Source organism: Grammomys surdaster, unplaced genomic scaffold, assembly GCF_004785775.1.
Source record: "Grammomys surdaster isolate TR1022 unplaced genomic scaffold, NIH_TR_1.0 199, whole genome shotgun sequence".
NCBI lineage: Eukaryota > Metazoa > Chordata > Mammalia > Rodentia > Muridae > Grammomys > Grammomys surdaster.
The window spans coordinates 2625041-2652457 of NW_021604644.1; the positions used below are offsets into that span (position 1 = coordinate 2625041).

The 27417-nt window shown below is 52.9% G+C and overlaps 2 protein-coding genes across 5 annotated transcripts in view; both read left to right on the forward strand.

Annotated features, from left to right (window-relative positions):
• The window catches only part of Tbc1d2 (TBC1 domain family member 2), a 47705-nt gene extending 30373 nt beyond the window's left edge, over nt 1–17332 (forward strand). For all 3 annotated transcript variants that reach the window (XM_028770257.1, XM_028770258.1, XM_028770259.1), the window contains 8 exons: nt 171–557; nt 4972–5082; nt 6231–6415; nt 7005–7481; nt 12290–12410; nt 14566–14751; nt 15177–15298; nt 15738–17332. In XM_028770257.1, the coding sequence (XP_028626090.1) occupies nt 171–557; nt 4972–5082; nt 6231–6415; nt 7005–7481; nt 12290–12410; nt 14566–14751; nt 15177–15298; nt 15738–15945 (1797 nt within the window). In that variant the 3' untranslated portion in view covers nt 15946–17332. The remainder of the gene's footprint in view (nt 1–170; nt 558–4971; nt 5083–6230; nt 6416–7004; nt 7482–12289; nt 12411–14565; nt 14752–15176; nt 15299–15737) is intronic.
• Nucleotides 17333–19691: 2359 nt separating this feature from the next.
• The window catches only part of Coro2a (coronin 2A), a 53653-nt gene continuing 45927 nt past the window's right edge, over nt 19692–27417 (forward strand). For both annotated transcript variants that reach the window (XM_028770266.1, XM_028770268.1), the window contains exon 1: nt 19692–19731. The gene's annotated coding sequence lies outside the window, so the exon portion shown is untranslated. The remainder of the gene's footprint in view (nt 19732–27417) is intronic.

Below are 27417 nucleotides of genomic sequence, written 5' to 3' on the forward strand. Positions count from 1 at the left end.
TTGTTTTGCCAGATAGCCTGTGCTTATCTACCCCTCGTGTTGGACCAGGAAGTCAGAAAGGAGTATTGGGCTAAGATGCCCAGGGGAGCTGCTGGCCATCTCAGAGTTTTGAGATGGTATGTGATAGCATGTGCCTTCCTAGCACTCATGGCTGTTCCCTTCCCTCCCAGGAGCTGGTGATAATCCTACACAAGGCCCTGGAGGCTGCCCAGCAAGAGAAGCGAGCATCCAGTGCGTATCTGGCAGCCACTGAAGACAAAGATCGGCTGGAGCTGGTCCGGCACAAGGTGCGACAGATCTCGGAGCTGAACCAGAGGGTGGAGGCTCTGGAGCAGGGTCGTGACCGCCTGGTACACGAGGCTGGCCTGCGGGAGCAGCAGGTGCAGGCGCTTCAGCAGCACGTGCAACTGCTCATGGATAAGAACCAGGCCAAGCAGCAGGTCATCTGCAAGCTCTCCCAGAAGCTCACGGAAGACCTCGCACAGCCCCCCAGCCAGCCTGCCGATGCTACCAATGGCGACTTCCTGAGCCAGCAGGAAAGGATGGAGCATCTGAAGGTAGACCCCCCCCCTTCTCCACCCAGCAAGCTTTCCTGGCCTCTGGGGAGGGTGCCATGAGTGGTTTTCTAGTCGGAGCAGAAGTCGCCCCTCATTCTGGTACATTCAAACCAGAGCTAGATAGCAAGAGGGAAATTTCTCTTCCATCCCTCTCTTTGTGAAGACCCCGTGCAATGTGTCCTTTTATGCTGTGCTGGGCCTCTGAAAAATGCACAGGCTCCCAGCTTATCAACTCAGAGCTGAAAGAGCCCAAGCATAGCCCACTGGGGCCTGGCTGCACAGCCCCTTCAGTGCTGTTCTGTTACCCAGGATGCCCTCAGCTCAGCTCACACGTAGAACAAGTGACCTGTGCTGGCTGTGGCTGGCCCAAGGCAAGGGCAGCAGACACCACTAAGGGCTCCCCACATGCCAGGACTGTCTCCAGTGTTTACTGTGGCAGCCCTGCAAGGCAGCGACTGACAGATGGGGACTTCCCACTTTCCAGCTTCAAGTGCTAGGAATAATGCTTGCCCGGCAGCTGGTGCAGAGGTGGGAGCAGGGCTGGGCTGGAGCTCAGGTCTGTGACTGGTCTACCCGCTCTGCACAGAGGCTCTCCTGGCCTCTCTGTGCCACCTTCCATGCCTTGCTCTGCTTCCCTTCTCTGTCCTCATCTCTCTCTGCAGGCCACCCCAACTCACAGGGACCAACCAGGACGGGAGGGTTGGGGACGTCATTTGTGGTGTGATACCTGTTTCGAGCTACAGGGTCCCTGCAAAGGCTGGGACAGGAGCTGCCCAAGCAGCAGCATGCCTGAGGCTAAGGTGCTTTTGACCCTCACTCACTGTCTCTAAGGACAGCACACAGAACCAGAGCCAGTCAGACCCCAAACACTGCCTGTCATGGCCTCCCGTGTTTTGTAACTGGGACCAAAGAACTGCTGGGTGGTGGGAGGGAGAGAGAGAAGAGAGGCTTCTGGGAGAAGCACAGGGCGGGGTCAAACGTGACCGCTGCCCACCCTGTGAAGTAAGCTTACCCTGGTGTTGAGTCCTGCACTCTGCGCCTTGCTGGCTGTTTGGCTTTGATCAAGTACTCTCTCCTCTGTAGGAAGTGGCCTAACTCTTCCAGAGGCTGAACAATCCTTCAGGTAAAGGGAGGGTACTTGAGACCCATACCCCAAACTAGCAGGGGCAGGATGGCTATTATCCTGGAGTCAAAGGCTATCTAGGAATACAGCAGAAGGGCGAGCATCTGAGGCCTGCCAAAGCCCCTGGCCTGTGCATGGCGGTGGGAATGATTCTTATTGCCCAATATATCCTGGTTCTCCTAGCATCCTTCCTCCTCGGGTGTCCATGGTTTTAGACCCAATAGATCAGCACAGTGCTGAGACATTGATCACCCAGGTGGCTCTGGAGTGCCAAGGGCCACTTTTATCCTGCCTCCCCTAGGAGCCAGAGTGTGCCCTTCATTCACATCTGTGAGAAGATCCTTTATCTGTAAGGTCCATTTCGAGGAGGCTTGCCATCCTGGGATCTTATGCTTGTAGATCCTGCTCCTGAGCCCAGAACAGGGGCCTGACAGAGCTGCATGGACTAGTAGTTTGTAGCTCTCAGAAGGCCCATTAACTGGCCTTCATCAGCATGTGCCCATAGAGACTGCTCACACTGCCTGCTTGCCTGACACAGGACACCCAGTCTTAGAGAAAGGGCTTCTTATCCTGTCATTTCAAGAGTAGTGTCACTGACCTCTTAAAGTGTCAGACCTAGGGTAGGGCGGCCCAGTACTACCAAACTAGGCTCATAGTCCTTGTACCTAGGAGGGAAGTGGAGGCAGGAGGATTAGGAATTCAAGGCCATCCACAGCATTGTTTGAGGCCAGCCTGGACTACATAATGTCCTATCCGGGACAGTGAGGGGATCAAGCTTGGAAGACTGGGAAGTGTAGCCAAGCTGGGGCACTGCCAGCACATACAGCTAAGACAGAGAGGCAGATGGGTTCGGATCATACAGCAGCAGGCATCATGGGAGACTCAGAACCTCCCACACGAGCATTTCCCGTGACAATCTGTGGTGTCTGGTCCTTCGAAGGTGGTGGCAGGCTCTCCTCTCCTGGGCTCCTCCTGCATGTTGTCTTCTTGCTTTGCTCTGACTCTGTGTGGCTTTTTTCTTCTCTGAGGTCTCTCTTTTTCCTCCCTACAGTTCTGAGCCAAGGAGAGCACTCAAGGTAGGGCACCAAGCTGATTGGAAGCTGCCCAGCTGCCATTCCCACCCACTGTGCTCCAAGGAGTGTTCACACTCACCTCCCTGCCTGGGCACCTCTTGCCTTCCCTTTGACCTGGAAATGGCCACCCTATGTGACAAATCCATATTCTCGAAGTCTGCAAAGCCTGTGCTGAGCCTGGGTCTGGAAGGGGTGGGAACACGGAGCAGGATTCAGTGTTCTCTGGGCAGTCAGTGCTGTTTGTTAAGTGTCTCCTGTGGGCTGAACATTCCCAGGTTTGGATCCTTGCTTTCACATACCAGCTGTGTCACTGAGGGGATTACCGTGAGACCCTTATTTCCTCATCTGTACAATGGGAGCAATGGTACTTTAACACTTTGCCCACAGATGGCACACAGTGGGACTGCAGGACTGACAGACACTTTAAGCCCTCACCTAGGTGTTGGCTAAGAATCCCCATAATCAGTTAAAGCAAGTCGACTGAGGGAACAGATGGATTGTGGCAGTCACACACAGTGACTAACAGCCTGGGACTTTTCCTCAGTAGGAAAGGAAAGGCTTGGGTTCTTAGGGGATATGAGTGGACTTGAATGGCTTCTGGAATGTTCTTCTCAATGAAAAACAAAGATTGTGAGCTACAGTTATAGCTCTATATGGGGCCTTCCTGTGGCTCACCCAGCTTCTGTTCAAACAGCAGCTGTCACCCTTGTGCTGGACTGTGAAGGGAGACCTCAAAGCTCATAGCTGTTTATCACCATTGCTTCATTCTTTAAAGGGGGCAGGGGTGGGCCTGGAGAGACAGAATTGAAGAGCAACGTCCCGAGTTCAATTCCCAGCAACTACATGATGCCTCACAGCCATCTATACTGGGATCTGATGCCCTCTTCTGGCATGCAGATAGAGCACTCATGCATAAAATAATTAAATCTTTTTTTAAAAGACAGACAGATAGATAGATAGATAGATAGATAGATAGAACTTAGCCATAGAAAATTTCCCAGTAGGGTTAAGAAAAAAATAACTGTTGGAATTCAGCATGGAGGCACATACCTGTGTATCCCAGCTATTCTAGAGGCTGAAGCAGGAGGATGATGATGATGAGTTAGGAACCAGCATGGGACCATAATGGGGTCATCCCAAGAAAAGCAAAGGAGGGCCATGTGTGGTGGTCTGTGCATATTGCCAAAACCTGCACAGCCTTGGGATTGACCCAGGATAGACAACATGGGAGGAAGGAATGACAGACACATACAGAGGAGCTGAGGTGGTACAGCCAGCATCTCCGATGCACCAGTAGCCTGGAAACTCAGCACCGAATGAGGCCGTGGGTTTATTTTATGCAGCTGCACCAGGGGAAAGCCTCGTCACTCCCATGACTCTCAGCCTTGGCGTCCCTGACGTGGTTCTGCTCAGGACCGCATCCAGGACTGCACCTGGATCCTCACTCAGGACCACATCGGCTCTGCACAGCCTCAATCTTAGCACTTGGGAAATGGAGGAAGGAGGGTCTGGAGTTCAAAGCTATCTTCTTCAGCTATGTAGCAGATTCGAGAACAGCCTGGGATACATGAGACCCCGTTCAAACAAACAGAAAAGAAGGGGCTGGCAGTGGACAGAGCCCATCCTCAGATGCCACACAGGCTGGGTTTGAGTCCTCTGGTCAAAAGTATGCAAAACCCTTGAGCATCACATAGTCATGTGTATAAAGTGATACTTAACAAGAAGCAATCCACATAGCTACAATACCTGATGCTATATACTAATTTAAAAACACCCAGGGCAGGCCGAGAGGCCATGCCTTATCCTAGAATGTGAGAGGCGGAGTCAGGAAGCTGAGGATTCAAGGTGATCTGCAGCTACTTAGTGAGCTGGTAGCCTGCCTGGGCTACCTGAGACCCTGTCTCAACAAAATACAAGAGTCAGCATTTGAGTGCTTGGCTGGGCTCTGTCACTCATTTGACGTTACCTGCGGTAGCTCTGTGCTCTCCCAACCACTGAAGAGATTTATATCTGCCATTTTACAGATGAGAAAACAGAGGATCAGAATGATCCAGAGATGGCAGCCATCTTGAACTCCAGGTCTAGGGTGCCGCTCGCTACCACAACTTGCTGGAGAAGTTGTCCTTTGGGAAGGAAGCTTTGGCAGCTCCTTTGAGGGTGACTTCTCCAGAGCAGGATGTTTGTGGTACCACTGCTGACTACCCTTGCCTTTTTCCAGGATGACATGGAAGCATATCGGACCCAGAACCGCTTCCTCAACTCTGAAATCCACCAGGTCACCAAGATCTGGAGGAAGGTGGCAGAGAAGGAGAAAGCCCTGCTAACCAAGGTACCAGGGTTGATGGCCACATCCGTGTTCCTCCACTTCCTGCCCCTTGCCTCCCCACCTCCACTTCCCTAATCTCTCAGGCCTGTCACTTCTGTGGCAGCTTTCCAGAAGGTAGACTTGGCATATGGGACAGTTTGGAGTCTCTACCCAAAATCCCTGCAGCATCGAGACAAGACACAGGAAGTTCTCAATGAGAGGAAAAAGGTGGGCAGGGAGAAACCAGGAGGGGAGGAAGGCCAAAGGCTCCTCAGAGGTTGGATTGAAGTGTCCATAGACATATGCAGGTGGTGCCTGGGCAGGACTGGAGTGTTGGCTGCTTCAGCCCTGAGGCCAAGATGAGAACTGAGCTGGCCCAGCAGTCATGCCCAAATTCTACCGACTCCATCTTACAGAGACCAAATGCAAGGCCCAGAGAGCACAGCTGACTCACCCAAAGCCGTCTGACTTGTTCTCTAGGAGATAGGGTGGCAGTGCAGGGGCCTGAGGAAGAGGGTGCCCAAAAGCCTAAGGAAGGGAAGTACACAGTGAGGGCAGCAGGGGGAGCCCTGACAGTATCCTGGGATCACACCTGCAGAGGGAGCACTGACAGTATCCCAGGGTCACACCTGCAGGGGGAGCCCTGACAGTGTCCTGGGGGTCACATCTACAGGGGGAGCCCTGACAGTATCCTGGGGGTCACACCTGCAGAGGGAGCCCTGACAGTATCCTGGGGGTCACACCTGCAGAGTTGTCTCTGCCCAGTGCCAGGCAGGGCTTTACATGGGGCTCTGATCCTTGCCAGAATCTTGAGGAGACTCCAAGTTACCCCTGTTCTACAAATGAAGAGCCTGAGGTGTAGGGTGAGCTAACGCATTAGCTGACTTGCCACAGGCCACAGTGCTTGCAGTGTCTGATCCAGGATACAACTCAAAGCCACGCATGCGCTGTGCTGTATCTGCCCCTCGCTTCCCCTCGTCTCATTTTGATCCCAGCTCCCTCATTGGGCCTGGATCTCTCACTTCCCTGCTGTAAGCCATGGCCTCCTTTCTCTATCTGCAGGTCCAGGAGAGGGGTGGGCAGGGAAAGCAGAATTGGGAGGGCCCAAAGCTGTTCGTGGCTTTGGTAGCCTAGGCAGCCCAGAAGCCTGACCAGCTGCTCCACTCTCACAGTGTGCCTACCTCCAAGCCAGGAACTGCCAGGTAGAAAGCAAGTACCTGGCCGGGCTTCGGAGGCTGCAGGAGGCGGCAGGGGCGGAGGCTGCCGACTTCTCTGAGCTGCTGCAGCAGCTGGTCCAGGAGGCACTGCAGTGGGAAGCAGGAGAGGCCTCTGACAGCATGGGGCTGAGCCCCGTCAGGTGAGCCCAGTGGGTAACCAGGGAGGGGCTGCGGGCATGGTGAGATCATTGTCACTAGTGCTGCTGGCCACATATGCCAGCACTACACAGCTGTGGGCTCCCCGAGCACATAGTATGTGGTGCCAGCCGAGGGGGCGGACCTGTTGGAGGCACACAGATTATATAGCCATCGCACCCACAATTACTCAAGCCGCCTCCAGCCAAACCCTGGCTGAGCACAGCAAAAGCAGGAAGTTGTGTCTGTCAGGCTCTGGGGTCACTGGCAGGAGTCTGCCAGTTTTGCTTTGTGTCCCTAAGCAAGTCACTTTGCCTTTCTGCTCTCTCTGTTCAGGCCCCATGTAATACAGGTGAGGAGCTCCACCTCACAGGCTCCCACACAGCACACACAGTGAGCTGCAGCCAGTGAATGCATCTCTCCTGGGCTGCATATGAGCTCTTTCATTTACCAAGGGGATCTCCCTTATCTTCAGGAAGTTCTCCCAGCTGTACAGATAGGCAAACTGAGGCCAGGCTCTGGAGTGATCTCAGTGCACCCAGGGTGAGAGCCCATCCAGGGACGGCCGTGCTAACATGGCCCTTTTGCCAGCAGCGAGTACGATGACTATGGCTTCCTGACGGTGCCAGACTATGAAGTGGAAGACCTGAAACTGCTAGCCAAGATCCAGGCCTTGGAGGTGCGCTCCCACCACCTGCTGGCCCTCGAGGCTGTGGAGAGGCCACTACGGGACCGCTGGGCTACCCTGACCGAGCTGGTGCCCTCAGCTGAGCTCAAGCAGCTGCTCCGAGCAGGTGTGCCCCGAGAGCACCGTCCACGTGTCTGGAGGTGGCTGGTCCACCGCCGTGTCCAGCACCTGCATGCTGCAGGCTGCTACCAGGAGCTTCTGGCCCGGGGCCGGGCATGTGAGCACCCTGCTGCTCGTCAGATTGAGCTGGACCTCAACAGAACCTTCCCCACCAACAAGCACTTCACCTGCCCTACCTCCAGCTTCCCTGACAAGCTCCGCCGTGTGCTCCTGGCCTTCTCCTGGCAGAACCCCACCATTGGCTACTGCCAAGGCCTGAACAGGTGAGCCCCACAGAGGTGAGAACACAGCCTTCTCTTCCCAGCACGGCTCCGTGTTGTAGCTCAGAACCCAGAAGGCCTTTGGGGTTGGTGCTTGCCACACTTCTTGCAGAATGTCTGGCGGGTCTTAGAAACGTTCACCTTGTTTGAAGTAGCTATCAGCTCAGAAAGTGAGTCTCCCTACTTTAGCCCTCCCTTAACCCTTCATGTCCAGGCCTGAAATCTCAAAAGTGGAGTGTGAGTGGTACAGCCTGAGTTACTGCCTGTTTGACTCTGGTCAACAACAGAGGGAGAGGGATCAGGTTCAGGACAGAACTACTCAGTTGGCAGAGGTGGCTATCCCCTCCAACACCGGGGGACTCTCATGAGTGGCCTGGTTATTGCCATAGAAATTGCATAGTCTCAGATACTTCCCAAAACAAGTTTGACTCAATTTAATTCAAGCACACATATCCTCAAGCTAAATTTACATAGGCTGTCTACTCTTCCATCAGAACAGGTGATGCGTGACATTTATTTAGCACAGAATCAGCGCTCAGAATGTCCTCACTCATATTTCGATGGGTCCCAAGGGCAGAAATTTTCCTGTATTCCTATTTCCAGTCTAAATGTGAGTGAAATTGAGCATGTGTATGTAATTTCTGGGATTTGTGAGTTAAACTCTCAGCAGTTACGGAGCTCAGTTCAGACCTATCTCAGCAAGACTGTCAGGATGCATTGCTGTACTGTCTGGGACTGGTGATATCTGTCATTACTAACCCAACAAGACTGTGCAGTCCTTTCTAAATGTATTAAATTCCAGAAGAGACATGTGCGAATCTTCCTTCAGAATAGCTGGCAAAATGACCAGGTAAAGGGGTCGGCTGGACTCGAACCCCAGATGGAACACACATGGCAGACACACATGGCAGACACACATGGCAGACACACATGGCAGACACACATGGCAGACACACATGGCAGGGGTGGGGGGTCGGGGGAAGAGAATCAGCTCCCATGGTTGTCCTCTGGTCTCCACACACTTGGCACATACATATTCACACATAAATGTGACCTTTTTAAAGATTACATTTTAAAAAAATAAAGTTTAAGAAGAGGGCCTATAGAGATGGCATCTTAGTGTTTCTATTGCTGTGATAAAACACCATAACCAAAAGCAGCTTGGGGAGGAAAGAGTTCATTTCATCTTACAGCTTGTAGTCCGTCATCCAGGGCAGTCAGGGCAGGGACTGACAGAGGCCACAGAGGAACACTGCTTGCTGGCTTGCTTCCATGGCTTGCTCCACCTACCTTCTTACAGCACCCAGGACCGCCTGCCCAGAAGTGGCCCCACCCACAGCAGACTAGGCCCTCCCACATCAAATGCTAATTAAGAAAATGCCTTCACAGGCTTGCCCATAGGCCAGTCTGGGAGGTGTTTTCTCATTTGATATTCCTTTTTCCCAAATGACTGTAGCTGTGTCCCGTTGACAAAACAACACTAGCCAGCACAGTTTGGCAGTGAGGGTCACTTGCTGCTCCTCCAGAGGACAAGGATTTGGTTCTCAGCAGCCACACAGTGACCCCCTAACTCCAGTTCTCACACCATCTTCTGGCCTTCGTGGATACACGCACATAAATGTGGTACACATAAACACATGTAAGAACACACACAGATACACATAAACACATGTAAGAACACACACAGATACACATAAAATAATAAGTAATTCATTTTTATTTAAAAAAAATAGAACAAGTAAAGCTAATGAATTCCTGACCAAAAATAGAGTAAGGGGCGTTAAGGTGGGTCTGGTGACAGAGACCTATAATCTGAAAAATCACAAGTTCAAGGCCTTTCCGTCTGGACTATAGTTGAGTTCAAGGACAGCTTGCATGATTTAGTAACTACCTTGTCTCAAAAAAAAAAAAGAAAGAAAAAGAAAGAAAGGAAGGAAGGAAGGAAGGAAGGAAGAAAAAGAAAGAAAGAAAGAAAGAAAGAAAGAAAGAAAGAAAGAAAGAAAGAAAAGAGAAGAGAAAACCTGAGGCTGGCTCAATGGTAGGATGCTTGCCCAGCATGTGCAAGGCCCTGGGTTTAATCCCCAAAACTCTCCAAAAAAAAATGGAAACAAGCTATGTGAGACCAGCAGCTCTGGGATGGGGGAGTGGTGAGTTTTAAGCTCTGACCCTGCAGATGGAGGTGGGGACCACCTTCCAGCTGAGACCTGAGAAGTTGCAGAAGCTGTGCAGAATTTCACTATGCATGGGAGCCGAGCAGCCTCTGGCCCTGGATTGGCCCGTGCCCAGTCCTTCCTACAGCCCACCCTTTAAGTGGGAGCTGGGCCAGAGGGGATGCTGGGCCACCCCAAAGCTTTTCTGATCCAATGTGTTCTTTATGGAGGCCAGGGGCCTTAGCCACACAGGGCCTCTCAATTCCAGAGGTTGGCCAGTTGCTAAAGGGACAGAGAAAGCTGTCATGGTAGGAGGGCCTTAAGTCAGCAGAATGCCCTGGTGTATAGGGAAGCAAGAGCCACAAGAAGGCCACAGGAGAACACGTGAAGTGAAAGGGGGCAGGTGCCTTTCCGTGTATCTCTTGAGACTGCCTTTGCTTAAATTGATATGCAAGCACACATAATTGGTATCCACGCAAATATTTATACTATTGCTTTAAATAGAAAGCTATGTATACTAGAGCTTGCCTGGGTCTCAAGAGAGGTAATGTTTTTGCAGCTACAAATCCCTTATGGCTGTCTGTGTCGCCATCTAGTGGTCAATCTTAGAACTGCATGCACTGTCAGAATAAACAGTTCACCCAAGGCAACGAAAAGCAGCTTGTTCCTGAGGTAACAGATAATGTGGAGATGTGTGTTGCCAGCTCAGAGCAAGCATTTAAAGTCCATTTCCCTGTGAAAATAATTTAGGTGCACTAAATGTAGTTCTTGCCTCCCTCTGCACATGCCTTTGCAGGCCTGTTCAGGTGGTATCCCCCCAAAGCAGTGGTGAGCCCTGGCAGGGACTAGCCTTCAATAACTGGCTGTCTGTATGCAGAAGTCTAAAACAATACAGACCGGAGTTCCTGATCTGAGGACATCCTGGGCATTGTGGGAAATGGTGGGCTAGGATAAACAGCAGCAGGCTGGACTTGGGCATCTGGGATTGGGTCCCCTCTGCCAAGATGCTCTTAAGTGATGGCCACTTTTGCCTTCTGAGTTCCAGTGTCCCCATCTGTGCAGTAAGAAGTTTGCCTTGACCAGAGGTAACCCGTAAGAAGAAACTGCTAGATACCTGTTTGAAGGAATGTCTGGGGTAGTGTCCAGGCCCGACAGCATAAAGTTCCATGACCAATTACACATATCTCCCCCCTGGTCACCGATAGAGTGACAGTGGACACACGGGATATTTTCTGTTCTTGAACCCAGTGACCTCTACAGGTCCCCTCCCCCTGCGCCAAGAGCCTCCTATGTCCCAGGAGACCTGCGGCTGTTTTTCTCTTTGTACTCTCAGCTCAGAGTCAGGAGAGTTTGTGTAAACATGGAAGGCAGAGCCAGAGCGAGCAGTGAGCTTCCTTCCCAATCAGCTGAGAAAGGAGGCGGCACTCCCTGTTTTGTGAGAAACAGTCCTGTTCTAAAAGTCATGAACCTCAAAAGAAAATGAAGGTCATGAGTCCAATCCATGAAGAACCCCAAGGCACATAAACACCTGGCTCTGAAAGGGCTCTGAGTGCAGGCTGGGGTGGCGCACACCTGCAATCCCAGCACCCGCAGACTGAGGCCAGAGGATTGCAAGCTCTAGGCCAGCCAGCCTATATAGTGAGACTGTCTCAAAAAAATACTAATAAATTTTAATAAAAATAAAATCAAAGCTTCTGTAAGTCCACAGAGACGCCATGACTTCCAGCGAATCCCCCTTCTCCCTGTCAATGACCTGAAGAGGGCTGCTCCCAGACCTTATGTGTAACAAGTAGAAGAGGCCCCATGATTCCTAGGAACCCCCTGTATCAGTGTGTCCCCTGGGCTCGTTGTTACAGAACGTCATGAGGCTTTACTGCAGCACTGTGAGCCTCCCAGAGTGTCTGAGATGGACTGTGTTCCTCAGATGTGGGACCTTATGTTCACCAGGGTTCATGGAAGACGTGCTAGGGAGTGCACTCTTAGACTGGCCTGGATGTGTCCCCTCAGGAAAGGTAGAAGAAGCAGAGTGCTTCTCTGGGGGAGATGTCCCCACTCAGCTCAAGACTTGTCTGTCTGTCCCCGTCTCAGTAGAACCTCGTAACTGGGTGGAGGCGCATAGGAGGAAAGGCCATGTGTGCTCAGCTCGAGGCTGTGCAGTGAGTAGGGCACATTTCTGCTCTTATTTGGGACCACACAGCTCTGACAAGTGAGCGGTGTTGCTGAGAGTCTTCCAGAGCTCGCCAGCATGAAGGTGAAGGTAACCAGTACTTACCAAGCACTGACTGCATGCCATGCACTGGGTGGACAGCAACATGCTACTGCCAACACAACCAACCACTGGTCCTCACCCAGCCCTTATACTTATGAGGCGGTTGAGGCCAAGACAGGTTAAGTAATTTATCCAAGGCCACCCAGGAAACAGTTCTGACTGTAGTTGCCATCCAGGCAAGCCAGCCTCAGAGCCTCTATTCCCAAATTGGTCTTCATGGCTCTGGAAGTCAACCTGAGCATCCTCCTCCAAACAGTGTCTCACCCCGGGTGCCATGACTACCAGCCTGGTCTGGGATGAGGGCTAGGCCAGTACCCTATAGGAGGACTCAGACTCGGACCAAGGATGCTGCCTCTGCTCTGGGTTACTCCAGGCTCCTCCCTCCTCTACAGGCTGGCGGCCATCGCCCTGTTGGTCCTAGAGGATGAAGAGAGTGCCTTCTGGTGCCTGGTGGCCATCGTGGAGACCATATTGCCGGCTGAGTACTACAGCAAGACACTGACTGCATCCCAGGTGAGCAGGAGGGTGGTATGTGGGTCCCCCACCCCCGAGGAGTTCCTTCAAGCCAGCAGATGTGGGTCTCTGCCTCTCCTACACAGTGGCCTTTGAACCCTCTCTGACTGCTGGAGATTTCCTTGTGAATTCCCTGTAAGATTGTGAGGCTCTGTTCATTGCAAGTTAGTCCAGCAGTGACGTCATACCACCGAGAAGAGTTGCTTCCTGGGGAGGGAAGAGAGAAATCAATGTCTCTTGCCATCTCCCAGTCAAGAATAGAGAAAGACCACAGGATGGTAGGCTGGGCAGTGGGCTGGGGGTGAGGAACAGCCTCCCTGCACATGTTGTGGTTATGTAAGCCACATCCCTGGGGAGTGTTGCTGCCCTGAGTCGGGCAAAGCACCCCAGGTCGGTCAATTCTAGAATAGGAATAAGATCACTTTGTGGACTTAAACATTATAAGTGAAATGCTTCTGGCGTACACCCTGGTCACAGATGGGGTTGAGGGTGGTACAGCCCTCTTATAACCAACTGGCAACAAACATGAAGATGGCAGAGCAGGGAGCCTTGGGTAAACTACTTAACCTGTCTCATAAGCATCAGGGCTGGGTGAGGACCAGCGGTCAGCCGTGCTGGCAGTCAGCACATTGCTGTCCACCCAGTGCCTGGCATGCAGTCAGTGCTTGGTAAGTACTGGCTACCTTCACCGACATGCATCACGTCCCCGTCCCCCACCCAGTTCTTGCTGAGGCAGCCCTCCTGCCTTGTAGCCTCCATCCTTCTTTCTTCCAGCCTCCCTCCTCAGCTCTCTCCCCTCCTGCCATCATGTCTGACATCCACTGCTCCTCCTGGGCTGCCCTTTGGGATGGCAGAGATCAGTTGCAGCTGCATGGGGAGAACCAGTCAGACTTAGATAGGAACTGTACCTGGCCTCACAGAGAGGAAGGGGCTAAGTATGGTCCTTGATGACACAGGATCAGGCTCCTCCCAGCTCTGATCAGGCTCCTCCCAGCTCGGATCAGGCTTCCCTCAGCTCCCACTCTGCCATCCTCATGTTTGTCACCAGTTGGTTATAAGAGGGCTGTACCACCTTCAAGCCCATCTGTGGCCATGATGTACGCCACAAGCAGACACGCTGGAGTTTCAGTCTGCGGTTTTTACTTTCTGCTTCCTTTTGGTCAGAACCATGACTTGGGTCTGCCCCGCTACTGTAAAGGCCAACTGGGAAATACCCTATCTCACTGCTGCTTCTGAAAGGTAGATGCATTGAGCACCAGCATTAAGCTTGCTTTTGGTTTTACTTTGATCTTGGAGAATTGGCCACATTTAGAACAGAGAAGATAGGCGGGGGGTGGGGGGGAGCACCCGCTAGTCACCAGTGGACAGAAGAGCCTGCCCCTGCCTTGACTGCCGTGCTGTGGATCACAGGCGGTTCTTTGGTTCCATTTTATCACAGATGGTGGCTCTGGGCTGGCCATGGCCACTGATGCTGCCATGCCTCTGAGGGAGGAGGGAAGGTCATCCCTGAGTACTCACCATAGCAACACTGAATTCCAGACTGACTTGCATAAGAAGGACTGTCATGGTTCTAGACAAGGAGCAGGAGGGGACACAAATCAGGGCACTGGCAAGGTGGAGGGAGCTGTTCCAGGAGTAACCAGCCATGTCCACTGAAATAAATAAGGCAGAGCCACCAGGAGAGGTCACTAGCAGCTGTGGCCTCCAGCTTCCTGCTTTAGATTCCTGCTACCTGATGTGGCAGGATACTTCCTCCCCATCAGTGTCTGTCCCAGGCCCTCACCCCAAGTACCCAGCAAGCATCTTAGGAGTCAGGCCAATATGGATCTAGAGAAGCAACTTAGAAAAGGTGCTCCTTGTTTTTGTTCCTGGAAACAGGAGACAAATTAGTTGCCAGGGACATTGGCTGGGTGAAGGGAACAAGGACTTACCCATGAAGAGACCCATGGGAAAGTCTGTTGTTCTGCCCAAGTGTCGGGAGGCATGGCGATGTTGCTGCACCTGATACACACACACACACACACACACACACACACACACACACACACACACTGTCCCCAGTACAAAACAGGCCTGGCCAGGAGCTCTGACATAGAGTCTGAAAAGCAGGCAGAGAGGGAGCCAGCAGTAGTGATGGGCGTCGTCTGCCTTCCAGGTGGACCAGCGGGTGCTCCAGGACCTCCTCTCCGAGAAGCTGCCCCGACTCACTGCACACCTGGGGCAGCACCGTGTAGACCTCTCTCTCATCACTTTCAACTGGTTCCTCGTGGTCTTTGCCGACTCTCTCATCAGTGACATCCTCCTGCGAGTCTGGGATGCCTTCCTGTATGAAGGGACCAAGGTAAGTATGCCTGGGCCCCATAGAATGGAAAGATGGCCACCTGTCAGAGCCGTTTGTGATACCTGAGAGCTCAGCTCCTTAAACTGTAAAGTGCTCTGTGCAATATGAGAGGAAGCGGTGGCCCTGCCTCTAAAGCCTGTGACCTCACCAGGCGACCCACCAGCAAAGATGCTACTGGGACTAAGCCCTTGACTGCAGCAGGGCAGTGCCTCTTCATGCCTTGTAGAGAGACCAGGCATAAAGCAATGTTGCAAGCCGTGCTCCCTTTAGGACTCCCTCTCACCTGTCCCTCTGGCTGCCCCACACCTTGTGCCTCTAGGCTTCCACTCTGGCCTGTCAGAAACCTCCACATTCCCAGAGTCTCTGAGTTTCTTCCCACACAGTACCTGCCTGGGTACCCCACCTGAACCCCCACTGTGCCCTAGGTGGTGTTCCGATATGCTCTGGCCATCTTCAAGTACAATGAGGAAGCAATCCTTCGACTGCAGGACAGCCTGGAGATCTACCAATACCTGCGTTTCTTCACCAAGACCATCTGCGACAGCCGGTGAGCTGCCCGCCCCTCTGTTGCCCCACCCCGTGCCCTTCCTCAGTATCCTTGTGTGGCAGGCAAGCTCCACAGCCCACTTTCACCCTGCCATCGACACCCAGGCTGTGGGACAACCAACCCACCACTGGCTTTGTCCCTAGTTTGTCCTACTAGGAGCATCCTGGCTCCTTCCTCCACTGCCACCATCATCTTGAGCCTGGTCCCTATCCTCAAAGCTAAGCTCCCATGTCCCTCCTCCAGGAAGCTCTCCTGAGCAGCCCTTCCTTACTGGGTCAGGTGCCTGCCTAGCTCCCTCCAGCCTCAGCTCTACGTGGGAATGGTCTTTTCCCCTGGAAGGTGAGCTCCAGAAGGCAAGGCCACCATTCTAGGGTTGATGAATGTCAGGACAGGCCCCGAACTGTCAATCATTGCCCCGCTGACAGTACCTTCCTTCCAGGAAGCTCATGAGTATCGCCTTCAACGATATGAACCCCTTTCCCATGAAGCAACTGCGGCAGCTGCGGGCAGCCCACCGCGAGCGATTAGAGGCCGAGCTGCGGGAGCTGGAACTGCTGAAAGCCGAGTACTTGGAGAGACGGGCATCCAGGGGCAGAGCAGTACCCGAGGGCTGCGTCAGCGAGGATGAAGGAGAGGGCGACAGCTGACCTAGCACTCTGTCCCCAAAGCCTTTCTCACCTTTGCTGGCAGGAAGATAGAATTCAGGCAAGGGTCGGAGGTGTGTGTGACCCTGGACAAGGCCCTTGGCCTCTCCAAGCCTTGTCTCCCAGGCTTGCCAGCCTGTATCAGCCCCCACAGAGCACTTTAGCACATATAGAGGCAGCAGGAATCCCACTGGGTCACCTGAACAGTCTCTGAGGCACCACCGTTTCTGTTTGGTTTGGATTTCATCTTCTGACCAGGTCTCGGGGAACTCCAGCTGACCTCAGACTCTATGCAGTTGAGCCTGGCCCTGACCTTTGGATCAGACCCATGATGACATAAAGCAACGTCCCTGTGGCTGATGGCTCTCCACCTTTAGGACAGAAGCAGTCTCATTACCTGGGCACAAAGTGTCAGGGATGTTTCCACTGACACCTTTTGGCTCGAGGCCTTGGTCACCATTCTTGTGGCACCCCAAGTTCAAGGCCTACTACATTTTCAAGGTGTCTCTCCAGGCAGTAGCCCTTCAGAGTTGCTACCTGGATCTCTGTTGAGACCACCCTGTTCACAGGGACTATCTCTACAGATAGTCTAAAACTTGCCTTCTGTTTACAGCCCACTGGGGACATCCCAGGGGAACCCCTGCCTGTCACCCTGAGGAACCTGACATGGACTGGACAGTGGGCCCTGAGCAGGCATCCACCCTGATGTGCCTCTGTCACGTGGGGCCAACAGGGTAGGCTTGAGAGGGCAAGTAGACCTGCAGCCCATCTGGCTCACCAGAGTGAGTTGGTAAGCAGCCTTACTTGAAGGGGACGTGGCTAGGTGGTGACAGGCTCTCCCAAAAGCCACCACCAAAAAGCCGAAAACAGGTCAATCTGTGTGCACGGGCTGCTGGATAAACAGTATCCTCTCTACCACTCCCTCCACTGCGCTACAGCCCCCACCTCTCCTTTCCCTCACCTCTCCCTAGAGAACTCTGCCCAAGCACTGTGCTCCTCCTTGGGGGACCAGAACAGCTTGTTCCAGCATTGCTGGGCCTTGGGCTCCGCTGCTCTTGGAGCCATGCGTTCTGCTAACCTGGGGGTTAAGTGTTCTGGGGCTAATTGCCTCCTCCAGCCCAGACCAAGCAGGCAGGCTGGAAGCTGCTTGTTCTCACTCACCCAGGGCAACACCCATTAACAGGACACAGAGAACTTAATGTAGTGTCACACAGAATGGGAGGGCGGGTCTGGCTGTGACTGCCTGTAGGCACACCTATAGGGTAAACTCTAGAAAGAGAAAAAGGGGAGTCAGGTGTGGGGTACACATTTCTGATCCCAGCAGTTCCAACATTGGACTACACAGCCAAACAGTGTCTCAAAAACCAAATAAATAAGAGAAAAACGGTGAGCGTCTGAGCTGCCTGAACTGGAACAGAGATGAACAAGGGATGCGGGTGAGCCTGAGACTCTCTGGGCTGCTGCTGGGGCAGAGCCTCCCCGTCCCTCGGGGCCTGGGGCCTACCCCTAGTGTCAGGTTCCTTGCTCGCCCCACAGCTGTTGCCCCTTCCCCAGGGGCCACTGCTTCAGAGGCTGGAGGATCTGATCCCACAGCCCCACCTTCCTACCCAGAACAGAGATGGAACTCCATGATCGACCCCTCCCACCCCTGGACCAGCAGACCTCGTCACAGAGAACAAAGAGACGGGGCCTAGGGACCCAAAAGACTCAATCGAGAGGGACACTCTCCCTTCCAGACTACTTTTTTCAAGGGTTCCCAAATAGACCCTTGCCCTAGAGGCTATCTTCTCCCAGTACAACACACACACACACACACACACACACACATGGCCAAATTCTACAGGACAAGTAGATGGAAAGTCAGTCAGTAGTGTCCCCCTCCCCAACACACCCTCTAGTGTCTGACCAGGCCCTGGTAGGTTGTGTCCCCTTATGTGTAACTTAGGGTTTGTCAGGGGCTGCCTTCCACACCTGAGGCAGGATTAGGAGAAGGTAAGAGGAAACAGGGAAGGCCGCTCCCCAGATACGGAAGAGTCATGCCAGGCTCCAGGCCTCCCCCTCTGATTTACGGGTCCATATCCCTACAATCTCCAGAAAATCCCTGTCAAACAAGCCTGTCCCAGTAGACAACTGGCCTGGCACCCATGAACAAGAGTTTCTTTAAAAATGATTCTGAAATAGACCTTCAGAAGGAGACGATGAAGACAGAAGCTCAGGGAAATACTATTGAGAGAGACCCTGGCCTCAGCCTTCACTGAGTTGGGACATGCAGATGAATCAGCCTGCTCCCAGATAAAGCCACGTCAGAAACACCTTAGTGGGCCCAGCATGAGGGCCCCAACCCTTAGGAGGCTGACAGGAAAATGAGCTCAGGCTTCCTTCTTAGTTCATAGACAGTGTAAGACCAACCTAGGCTATGTGGGACCCTCTAAAAAAATTAATAAAACAAGTGGATAATAGTGCTTGTCACAGAAGCCAGACAGCCTGAGTTCTGTCCCTAGGAACCATGTAAAAAGAGATGAGAGGCAGAATTGCCTGATGGCTCAGGGACAGCCAGCCAGGAGTATGCAGCATGGCAGAAATAAGATGGAAGGAAAGAACCAACTTCTGAAAGTTTTCCTCTGACCCCTACACAAAGGCACACACATAGACACACGTAAAAAAAAAAAAAAAAGATAAAAATGTTCTAAATTAACACAGACCCTTGAGTGCAAACATCCAACTGCTGCCGTTGTACACTGTGTGCTTGCTTCTGCCAATGCAGCTCCAAGCAGCCTAGTCTGGGGACGCAGGAAATTTATACGTGGGCAACCCACAGCTCTAGTCCTATAATCCAAGCTCCAAGAGGCTGAGGCAGGAAGATGGCTAGTTCAAAACCAACCTGAGCAACTTAGTGAACTCTTGTTTCAGAAAAAGAGGAGAGGTCTCACAGTGTAGCTCAATGGTAGAATACTTGCCTGGCAAGAACAAGCAAGGTCCTAACGTTCAATCCCACCGTCACGGATGCATATATACATATACACATTAAATTAGTTATAGAGCCAGCCTGCCAAGAACTCAGCTAAAGTCTCAATTTATCTATGAAATGGGAGAATTATTATGGCTAGATTGAAGATGGTGGTAGATCAAATGTAATAAATTTTGTACTCGCTCAACAATATATACAGTACCTACCATGTGCCAAGTACTGTACTAGCCCCCTACCACCACCAAATACATCACTACAAGGCACGAACAACTCTTTCCAAGAAAGTTGGTGTGGCGTGGTTATTATGAAAGATATGACGTCCTATCTTCCATATTCAGCGAGCACGGGCTGAAAGCCGGAGAGGCTTGAACTCAGCGCCCCCTACTGGCAGCAGTGGGAAGGCTCTCCTCCCGGATGCGCAGCCGCCCTCTGCTCTCCGGTTCTCCCGCCGCCTGCGGAGCTGCGGTCCGGGCGCTCGCTGCGGGATCCAACCGAGAGCCACCAGGGAGGCCGGCACGCTGACTGTCTCCATCTCAGCAAGGGGAAACTAAGGCTCAGGATCCAAGTCCCATCCAAAACCTGCGGCGAAAGCGTGCAGGAGGCGAGAGTGTGTGCACGCGGGACGGGATCGGAGCTGCGGGCGACGGGCGGCGCACAGGCGGAGCCTCTCCGTCCCGCCCCGCCCCGGCCCCGCCCGGCCCGGTCCCGCCTGCCGGGCTGCGCGGGGAGGCGGCGGCGCTGGGCGCGGGGACTCGGCGGGCGGCGCGAAGCGCGGAGGGGGAGCCGGAGCCGCTGCCGCCACCTGCGCTGCAGCCAACAAGGTAGGGCGGGACTGGGCCGGGAGGGACGCTCGCTGCGCCGGGGCTGCGGTTCTGTGGCGGGAAAGATGCTGCCCCCGGCGTCGCGGAGACCTATCCTCCAGACCCCCGCACGACCTCACACAAAGCTCTGCCGCGCTCCGGTCCTCAGTTTCCCCAACGGAATAGTGGTGCGGCCGCCCCCTCAGTGGGTGACTAGGAGCAGCGACCCCCAGGTTCGGGCTCCAGAGGTTAGGGGCCAGTCCGCACCGCCCGCGCCTCTTGCCGCGGTGAGCGGCCCGCCCTGGGCGCGGCAGCCAGTCCCGACAGGCCCCGGTGTGGCCCAGGTGCCCCGTGGACCCGAGTCGTGATTGTTTCTGTCCTGGCTGGGTTACCCGCGGGGGCCTCAGCTTCCAGTCCTGGGAAACGGTGGAGGAGGAAGCATCCCCGCGTCCCTGCCGAGGCGACCTGGGCGCGCGGGTAGGGCGAGCAGTCTGCTACCCAGACCAGCCTCGTCGCCTGGAGCTAGAGGAGGAGCCCCGCGCTGGCGGTGGCCAGATCTCAGCTTCAGACCTGCCTGGACCCGAGCCGAGCAGACACCCACCTGCATTCGGGCATTGGGGAAGGACATCTTGGTCCGAGCCCTGGCCAGCTGCAGGAGGCCAGTTCTGTGTACCAGCCTGATGGGACAGGGTTGGCACTGCCGCACTCGGACCTCAGTCCACTTGCCAGGAGGGCAGTGATTCCTGGGGTTGGGGGACTGAGCATGTGTCTAAGGGTGTCGTAGCTCTCCAGGGTCTTTGAAGACCTCTGGGGTAGGACTGGGAAGTTCTATACGATGCCTCTTGATGAAGGTCTTGTGTTGCATTCTTCTCCAGATGGAGAATCTCACTAGCTGAAACTGGGAATCTGTTCCCACTGCAGCTGCAATCCTGCTAGTGTCCCTTAGATAGCATGTGGCCCTTCTGCCTCAGAGCCTGCTCTCCTGCGAATGGTCCAGGGACTTGTTCATAACCACCTGTGCCTCAGCATAGGAATGTGTCCCTACACCTCCCTCACCTCCTGACATCTCCTGAGGGAAGTGGAGGGAGAGAAAGGCCTGGACCCATCTCTGGACACTTCTGCCTCATTTCCTGACATCTGCCCCAATTAAGGAACAGGTTCAGCACCTCATGATTGCCTGCCTCCCCCCCCCTTACCCAGGGACTTTTTTAGGACTAAAAGAGGAGACCCTTCTTCCCCCAGCCCCAGCGCAGGTGGTGAGCCCTGTGTCATCTAAGTGTACAGGCAGAGGGCTGGGTGGGCATTGTGGGGTGCTGGGGGATGCCAGGGCCGAAACAGAGTGGCAGGGACCTTGCCCTGTGGCCCCAACCTGGAGCTTCACTGCAAATGGGTGTTATTATCCCCTCATAAAGGGAGACTAAGTATAAGTGTGGCTACCAGAGCCCAGCGCCAGCTCGAAAGCCTAAGTACCACCTGAGTCCCCTGTCATTGTGTGCGTTTGTGATCTGGGAGGCCACAGTGGATGGTACATGAGCAAGGCAGGTTCTGATTGTTACAAAGTCATCCTGAACCTTAAAAATGTACTGTGGAGCTGTGGATTCTCTGACCTGAAAGGGTCTCTAGAAACTATCTCACCCCACACCCTTATTCTACGGGCAGTCTAGAAACTGTCTATTTCATCTGACCCCCTTATTCTATGGGAGATAATCACCTGTCCAGAAGGGGGTGTGACTGGTAAAAGGCCACTGACAAACCAGCCAGGAATCCTAACCCCAAGAATGGGGTGCTGAGAAGCTAGGCTGCAGCTCATTTAACAGAGCTTCATCCCCCCAAACCAAATAGACTGAACTTGGAGAGTCACGCCTGTAATTCCTCCACGTGGAGGTGGAGAAGGGAGGATGGGGAATTCATTCACCAAAGCCAGGCTAGCCTCTGCTACAAATTGAGATCAAGGATAGCCTGGGATATATGAGACCCTGTCACCAATTTTAAAAGGTGTAAGGGGGATATAAAACATGTCACAAATGAAACAGTTTCATTGCTTTGTAAAAGTAGCAAGATATAAACCTAGAAGGTTAAAGACTGTGCTGGCAAGGCTGCAAGCTGTTGCCTGAGGTGTGTCGTTTTGTAGGGTAATCTGGCAGCCATAGAAGCAAAAGTCTGTAAGATGGATCTGCCTGCCCTTTGCTCCCAGGCCTCCCCTTCAGGGACTTTCCCCAAAGGAGGTCACTAGAGAGACACGGGTGTGTTACTACTATCGTGGAGTGTCCTGACAGTGAAGAAGCATGCTGAGGCTTTTGGAACATTGAAAAAAGGCGGTGGCTAAGTGGCAAGATACCACCCCACCACTGTCCACGTGGTCTGGAGGAAAGACCCCGAGGCAGGGTGGCAGACACAGACCCTGCCCCCTCTGTGATCTCTGGCTTGCTGGTCTACACCTCAGTTTCTCCATCTGAGAAGTGGGTGTGGCCTTGGTGGTGACTGAGTCTGCACAGCTCAGCAGTGGAGCCTTCTGCAGGAGGAGCAGAGCACTCTGGACATGCAGAGATTGTGCCGCCCTCCCTTCCCCAGAGATAAGTGTGCTCCCTCGGGGAGGGGGGCCAGGTCCCCCCAAAGAGGCTCTACTAGAAGCTTTTGCTGTTTTCAAATAGCCCTGAATCAGACCTTGGAGAGTTTTCCCTCTTCTCTGACAGTCACGAGAAGACCCCAGTTGATACTGCAGTTTTCGTCTGGTGCGGATAGGGGTGGGGGTGGGGAGGCACTTGGCACTCACATTCCATCTGAAGGGCCAGGAGAGCTCTCTCTCTAGATGCCTCCTGGGCAACTACAAGGTGCTTACACATGAGCTTAAACCACTGCAGAAGGGCTTATAGCAAAGAATTTTTAGCAAATAATAAAGGTTTCATGTGGTTCAAGGATATAATTAAAGGTGTAATTACGGTTCCTTACTGTAAGTGAACCATGAGGTGTGGTAGGTGGGAATAGATTTCAAGTAAGGAGGTCTTGAGGGGTAGCGTGGTCAATAACAGTGATGGCAACCACCGGGCTACTGTCTGTTGGACAGCACTCACTACTCCAGGCCTCAACCCCAGGACGTCCCCAATGTTTACCAAACACCTTCACCAAAGAATAGACCAGAAGGAGTTTGCAGTCTGTCTGATGGGGAAGGCAGGAGGTGACAAAGGAAAGAAAAAGCAAACAGGAGGGAGTGGAGTAATGTGACCACAGAAAACGGGAATAGTCATTCTAGGCAGGTGGCTTGGGGACTCTGAGAGGATGACTTGGCCAAGTAGGGTTGAACTGTGTGTGGGGGAAGAGCCAGTGAGAAGCCCCTGAGGTAGATCGGCACTAAGAAGATCAGGAAAGCAGGAAAGAAGGAGAAAGAGAGGGCAGAGGCCATGGTTCTGATTACCTAACCACCTCCATCCATGTGCAGGGTGCAATCCTACAGGTTAGTGAGGGAGGTACTATTTTTAAGTCTCTTTTTCGGTTAGAAAAGCTGAGGTGCAGAGAGGCTTAGAAACTTGCTACACTGTCTCCAGGAAGCTAAGGCTTCTGGTCCAAAACCCTGAGAGCCACATCGGCTCTTGAACAGAGCCAAGGTACAGCCACCTTGGCACGCTCCCGTTTCCCGGGGATGGCTGTGGTTTAGCTGTTCCTGTCACTGCCAAGTTCATTTGTTGAAGCCGCCAGCTAGTTGAAACCTCCGTGCCAGTGATGGCACGGAAGGGGCTGGTTGGATCAGGAAAGCAGAACACTTCTGAGGGTTCATGTCCCTGCAAAAGAAGTCCCAAGAGACACATCTCTCCTACCCTGGGGACACACAGACCATCAGGCACCCTTCCGTGAACCCGGAAGTCAGCCCTCCTGCACACTCCTAGTCTGCAGCCTTATCTTGGACTCTGGGCTCCAGGAACAGTGAGAAGTACATTGTGTGATTCATGGGCCACCAATTACAGGACTCAGGTGGCTGTCACAAGAGTCCAGAGCTGTGTGACAGGGCTGGGCCTGTCAGCTCTAGGCTCAACTCCATGTTTGCAGAACAGTGGAGGGACCCGACTGGTACACAGGCAGGAGAGGGGGACAGGCTGGCCCAGCTTCCTGATTCTGTTCTCCTGTTGGTACTGCTTGTGCCCTAGGCAGGTGAAGGGTTCGGACTCCTTAACTCACTCGGCCTCTGAAGCCATAGGTGCGGGTGTGGGCAAGTCCCAGGGTAGACACCAGGACCTGGTTGTCTTTCCGTGTTTCCTTTGTTTCAGTTTTGATTTTTTGGAGACAATGTCTTACTCTCTACTCCAGGCCAGCCCTAAACTTAGTACTACAGCCCAGGCTAGCCCTCGACGCACAGCAGTCCTCCTGCCTCAGCCTCCCCTAGAATTACAGGTGTGAGCCATCGTGTCTATAATCTCATTTTTAAGTGGATCAATTATGTTGTAGGTAGATTATATCTCAATAAAGTTAACTTACAAAGAGCATGTGCTTGGTTTTTCTGCTATGGATACTTGATGACAGTGGCTAAAACTTTAGAAAAGGATAAAAAATAGAAAATTAACGTTTCATGTCTTCTTGTCCCCAGAAATCAGTGTGAACACTTGTGGGTGGGGGGAACTTCCTTCCTACCTTTTGGAGACCACCATCCTCGTTCTGCGGATATGAAGCTCAGGCCCCGCGTTAGATAGGGCCTCACTTTCGTACCTTGCCATCTGCCTGCAGAATCCAGACACGTCACTCTTCTCTGTCTGTAGGCAAAACCCGGAGTGCCAGAGTGGGTGGGCTTCATTGAGTCACCTCTCCCACACACCTGCCTGCCCTACTCCTAGCTGTGGAGCTAGTGGGACCTTGTCCAGGTTTTCAGGAATGACTGGGGTCTCATTCAAAAAATAAGTCGGGTCTAGGAGAACCTGTATGGGATTCTCATGGCAGCTGCTTCTAGCTTGGCCTTGAGCCCATAGCTTGTAGATGTCTGGCAAGTGGCTTGATCCCTGGAAGTATTGGGGACTTAAAGGAGACCCAGGCCAGGGTCTCATCCCTCAGCCTCACTGGGAAGTGACAGGTGACAGGAAAGATATGTGCTTTGCCAAGCCACACTACCCTTCCCCCTGAGGACTTTTCTCCTCCAACCTGACGGTGCGTTTCTCTCCGTACTGGGCCAGCACACTCTGACAACCAGCAAATAGCTGGTCTCAGGCCAGGATCTTTCCCTGCTTGCCTGCAGAGTAATACCATAATGGCCCCAGCCACTGGCTTCAGGGGCATGTGTGGCAGGTGCTCAACAGATGGGCCACTCCTGCTGGCTCCTCCAGGGTGGTGGCCAGGCTGTGAGCCTTCACAGTGAGCTGGACCACGCAGATCCCAGCCTGTGCGAGAGATAAGCTTGAACTTCAGGTTGAGAACCAGAGTTCAAGGTTTTAGGTAAAGGATCAGTGCAATGGAAGGAACACTTACTTACTCTGACACTGTGGTGCCCTTTAAACAAACCCTGTCCCCTTCTTTTTGCCTATGTCTACATCCATAAAAGGAGAACTGTTTTCCCCCATCTTACTGATCACAGTCACCACCATCGCCAGCAGCCGTCCACTGCGGCGCTTCTGAGTTTGGAGGGAGGGATGGATAAGCCAGAATCAACAAAACCCTCAATAGCTCATCACTCCTGGGGGAGCATTGGGTATAGTCAGAAAGCTGGGGACCAGGGATCCTCTAGCTAGGACCTCCAATCCAGCCTGGGTGCAGTGGGAGCCTAAGGAGACACCCTGGAAGAGGCAGAGCCTCCTGAGCCACATGTGGGGTGTGGTGTCAGCCACCTATGAAGGTCAGTACCTCACCCACCTCTCCAGACTTTGTTTCTTCCTTTACAGAATGGGGGTGACTGGGCTGGAAAGTGACTTAATTGGCAGAGTACTTATCTAGCTTGTAGAAACTCTTGAGTTCAATTTCCAGCACCCCATAAACTGGGTGTGGTAGCTATGTCACTAATCCCAGCACTTGGGAGATAGAGGCAGGAGGATCTTAAGGTTCAAGGCTGTATAGCAAGTTTGAAGCCAGCTTAGGATGCAGGAGCTGATTTCAGAAAATAGGTGATTGCTGCTAGGTGCCTGCTCTGCCGAGTGTACGGCTTGTTTAGAGCCCCAGAGCCTGAAGGATATGGAAGTACAGCACCACGAACTCCTCCATTGTAATTGGTTCTGAGTTCTGGGGCATCTGAGCAGGAAGTGCTTCCAGTCTGTTGTGAAAGGTCTGTGATCAAACCAGTCAGGGACAACCAGCTAGACAAATGACCGCCACTGCTCTTACACCACCTGATTGAACAGTTCCAGGGAATGTCTGTTTACCCTTCACTTGGAGGGGACCCTGATGGCAGCCACCACTCAAGCCCGGATCACAGCCCCTCTGGGGAAGAGAACCATCTGTGCTAACAGGATCCATTAGACCCAAAGTGGTGCTTCCCCTCCCCCACCCCGTGAAAACCTCCAGAACCTGCCTGAGCAGCTGTGGGAGCTTCCAGGTTCAGAGGTGGGGTGTCATATCATCACAATGAGGACTGGTCTGTCAGAGAGAGGCCCAAGGTGGCATGCCACTGGGAAAAAGAACAATCTGGAGGCAGAAGGAGAGTGTCGGAGTCAGATATGAAAAAACAATGCACATATAAATATAGAAAAATGTTCAAGTCAGGCTTGGTGGTGCAAACTATAATCCTAGGCATTCAGGAAGCTGAGACAGGGGGATTGCAAGTTCAAGGTCTGCCTAGACATTAAATCCTGTCTCCTAAGGTTAAAAACTGGGCTGAACGTGTATCCATGGTAGAGAACGTACCTAGCATGTAAGAGGCTCCAGGTCCCATCATCAGAACGGTGGGTAGAAGGGACGGAGGGTAGGAGACTACTCAGACATCTGTCTGGTGATCTTCAGTGGCCAGGTTGTGTTTTCTCTGTTATGAATTTTCTAGACCTGTACACATTTCCCAGGTACACTTGTGCTGAGTATGTCTGTACCACAGTTACAGTGAGCAGTAAGTGAGTAGGCATCAGCAGGCCAGAAGGTGATGTTTCAGTTCAAGAAGGGAGGGGACACATGGAGAGGCCTGGGTGCCGTTCCCAGGGACAGCTTCATAGAGATACCAGAGAAAAAGTCTCACAGCTCTGGGGCTGTAGACACAGTTGGCACTGAAATGAGACTGGCCAGAGCCAGAAGTGAGGGTCCTGCCCAGTGGGGCCCTCCTCTGAGAGGTGCTGAGATAGCTAGCACAGGTTTGGGGACACCTGGGCAGACAGGGGAGCCTTAGGGTCTTTGATGCATCAAGAACCCAGGATGACATCAGGCCCCAGGATGATGTAAGCAGGGAGGCTCCATTCCCTGAGCAGCATGGAATCTTGGTCTTTGCTCTCAGCACACTCCAGCCTTCAGCCACTTTGCATAGTAAATAAAGAAGCTAAGCTACTGTATTGATTTGGTTTGGTTTTTGAGACAGGGTTTCACTATATAGCCCTGGCAGATACGTTACTCATTATGTAGCCAATGTTAGCCTGGAACACTCATTAAATAACCAGTGCTAGCCTGGAACACTCATTAAATAGCCTGGAACACCTGAAAAAATCCTTTTGCTTCAGGTTCTGCAGTGGTGGTATGTGTCACTGTGCCTGGCCTCCATCTAAAGTGGTTTGGTTTGGTTTGGTTTGGTTTGGTTTGGTTTGGTTTGGTTTGGTTTGGTTT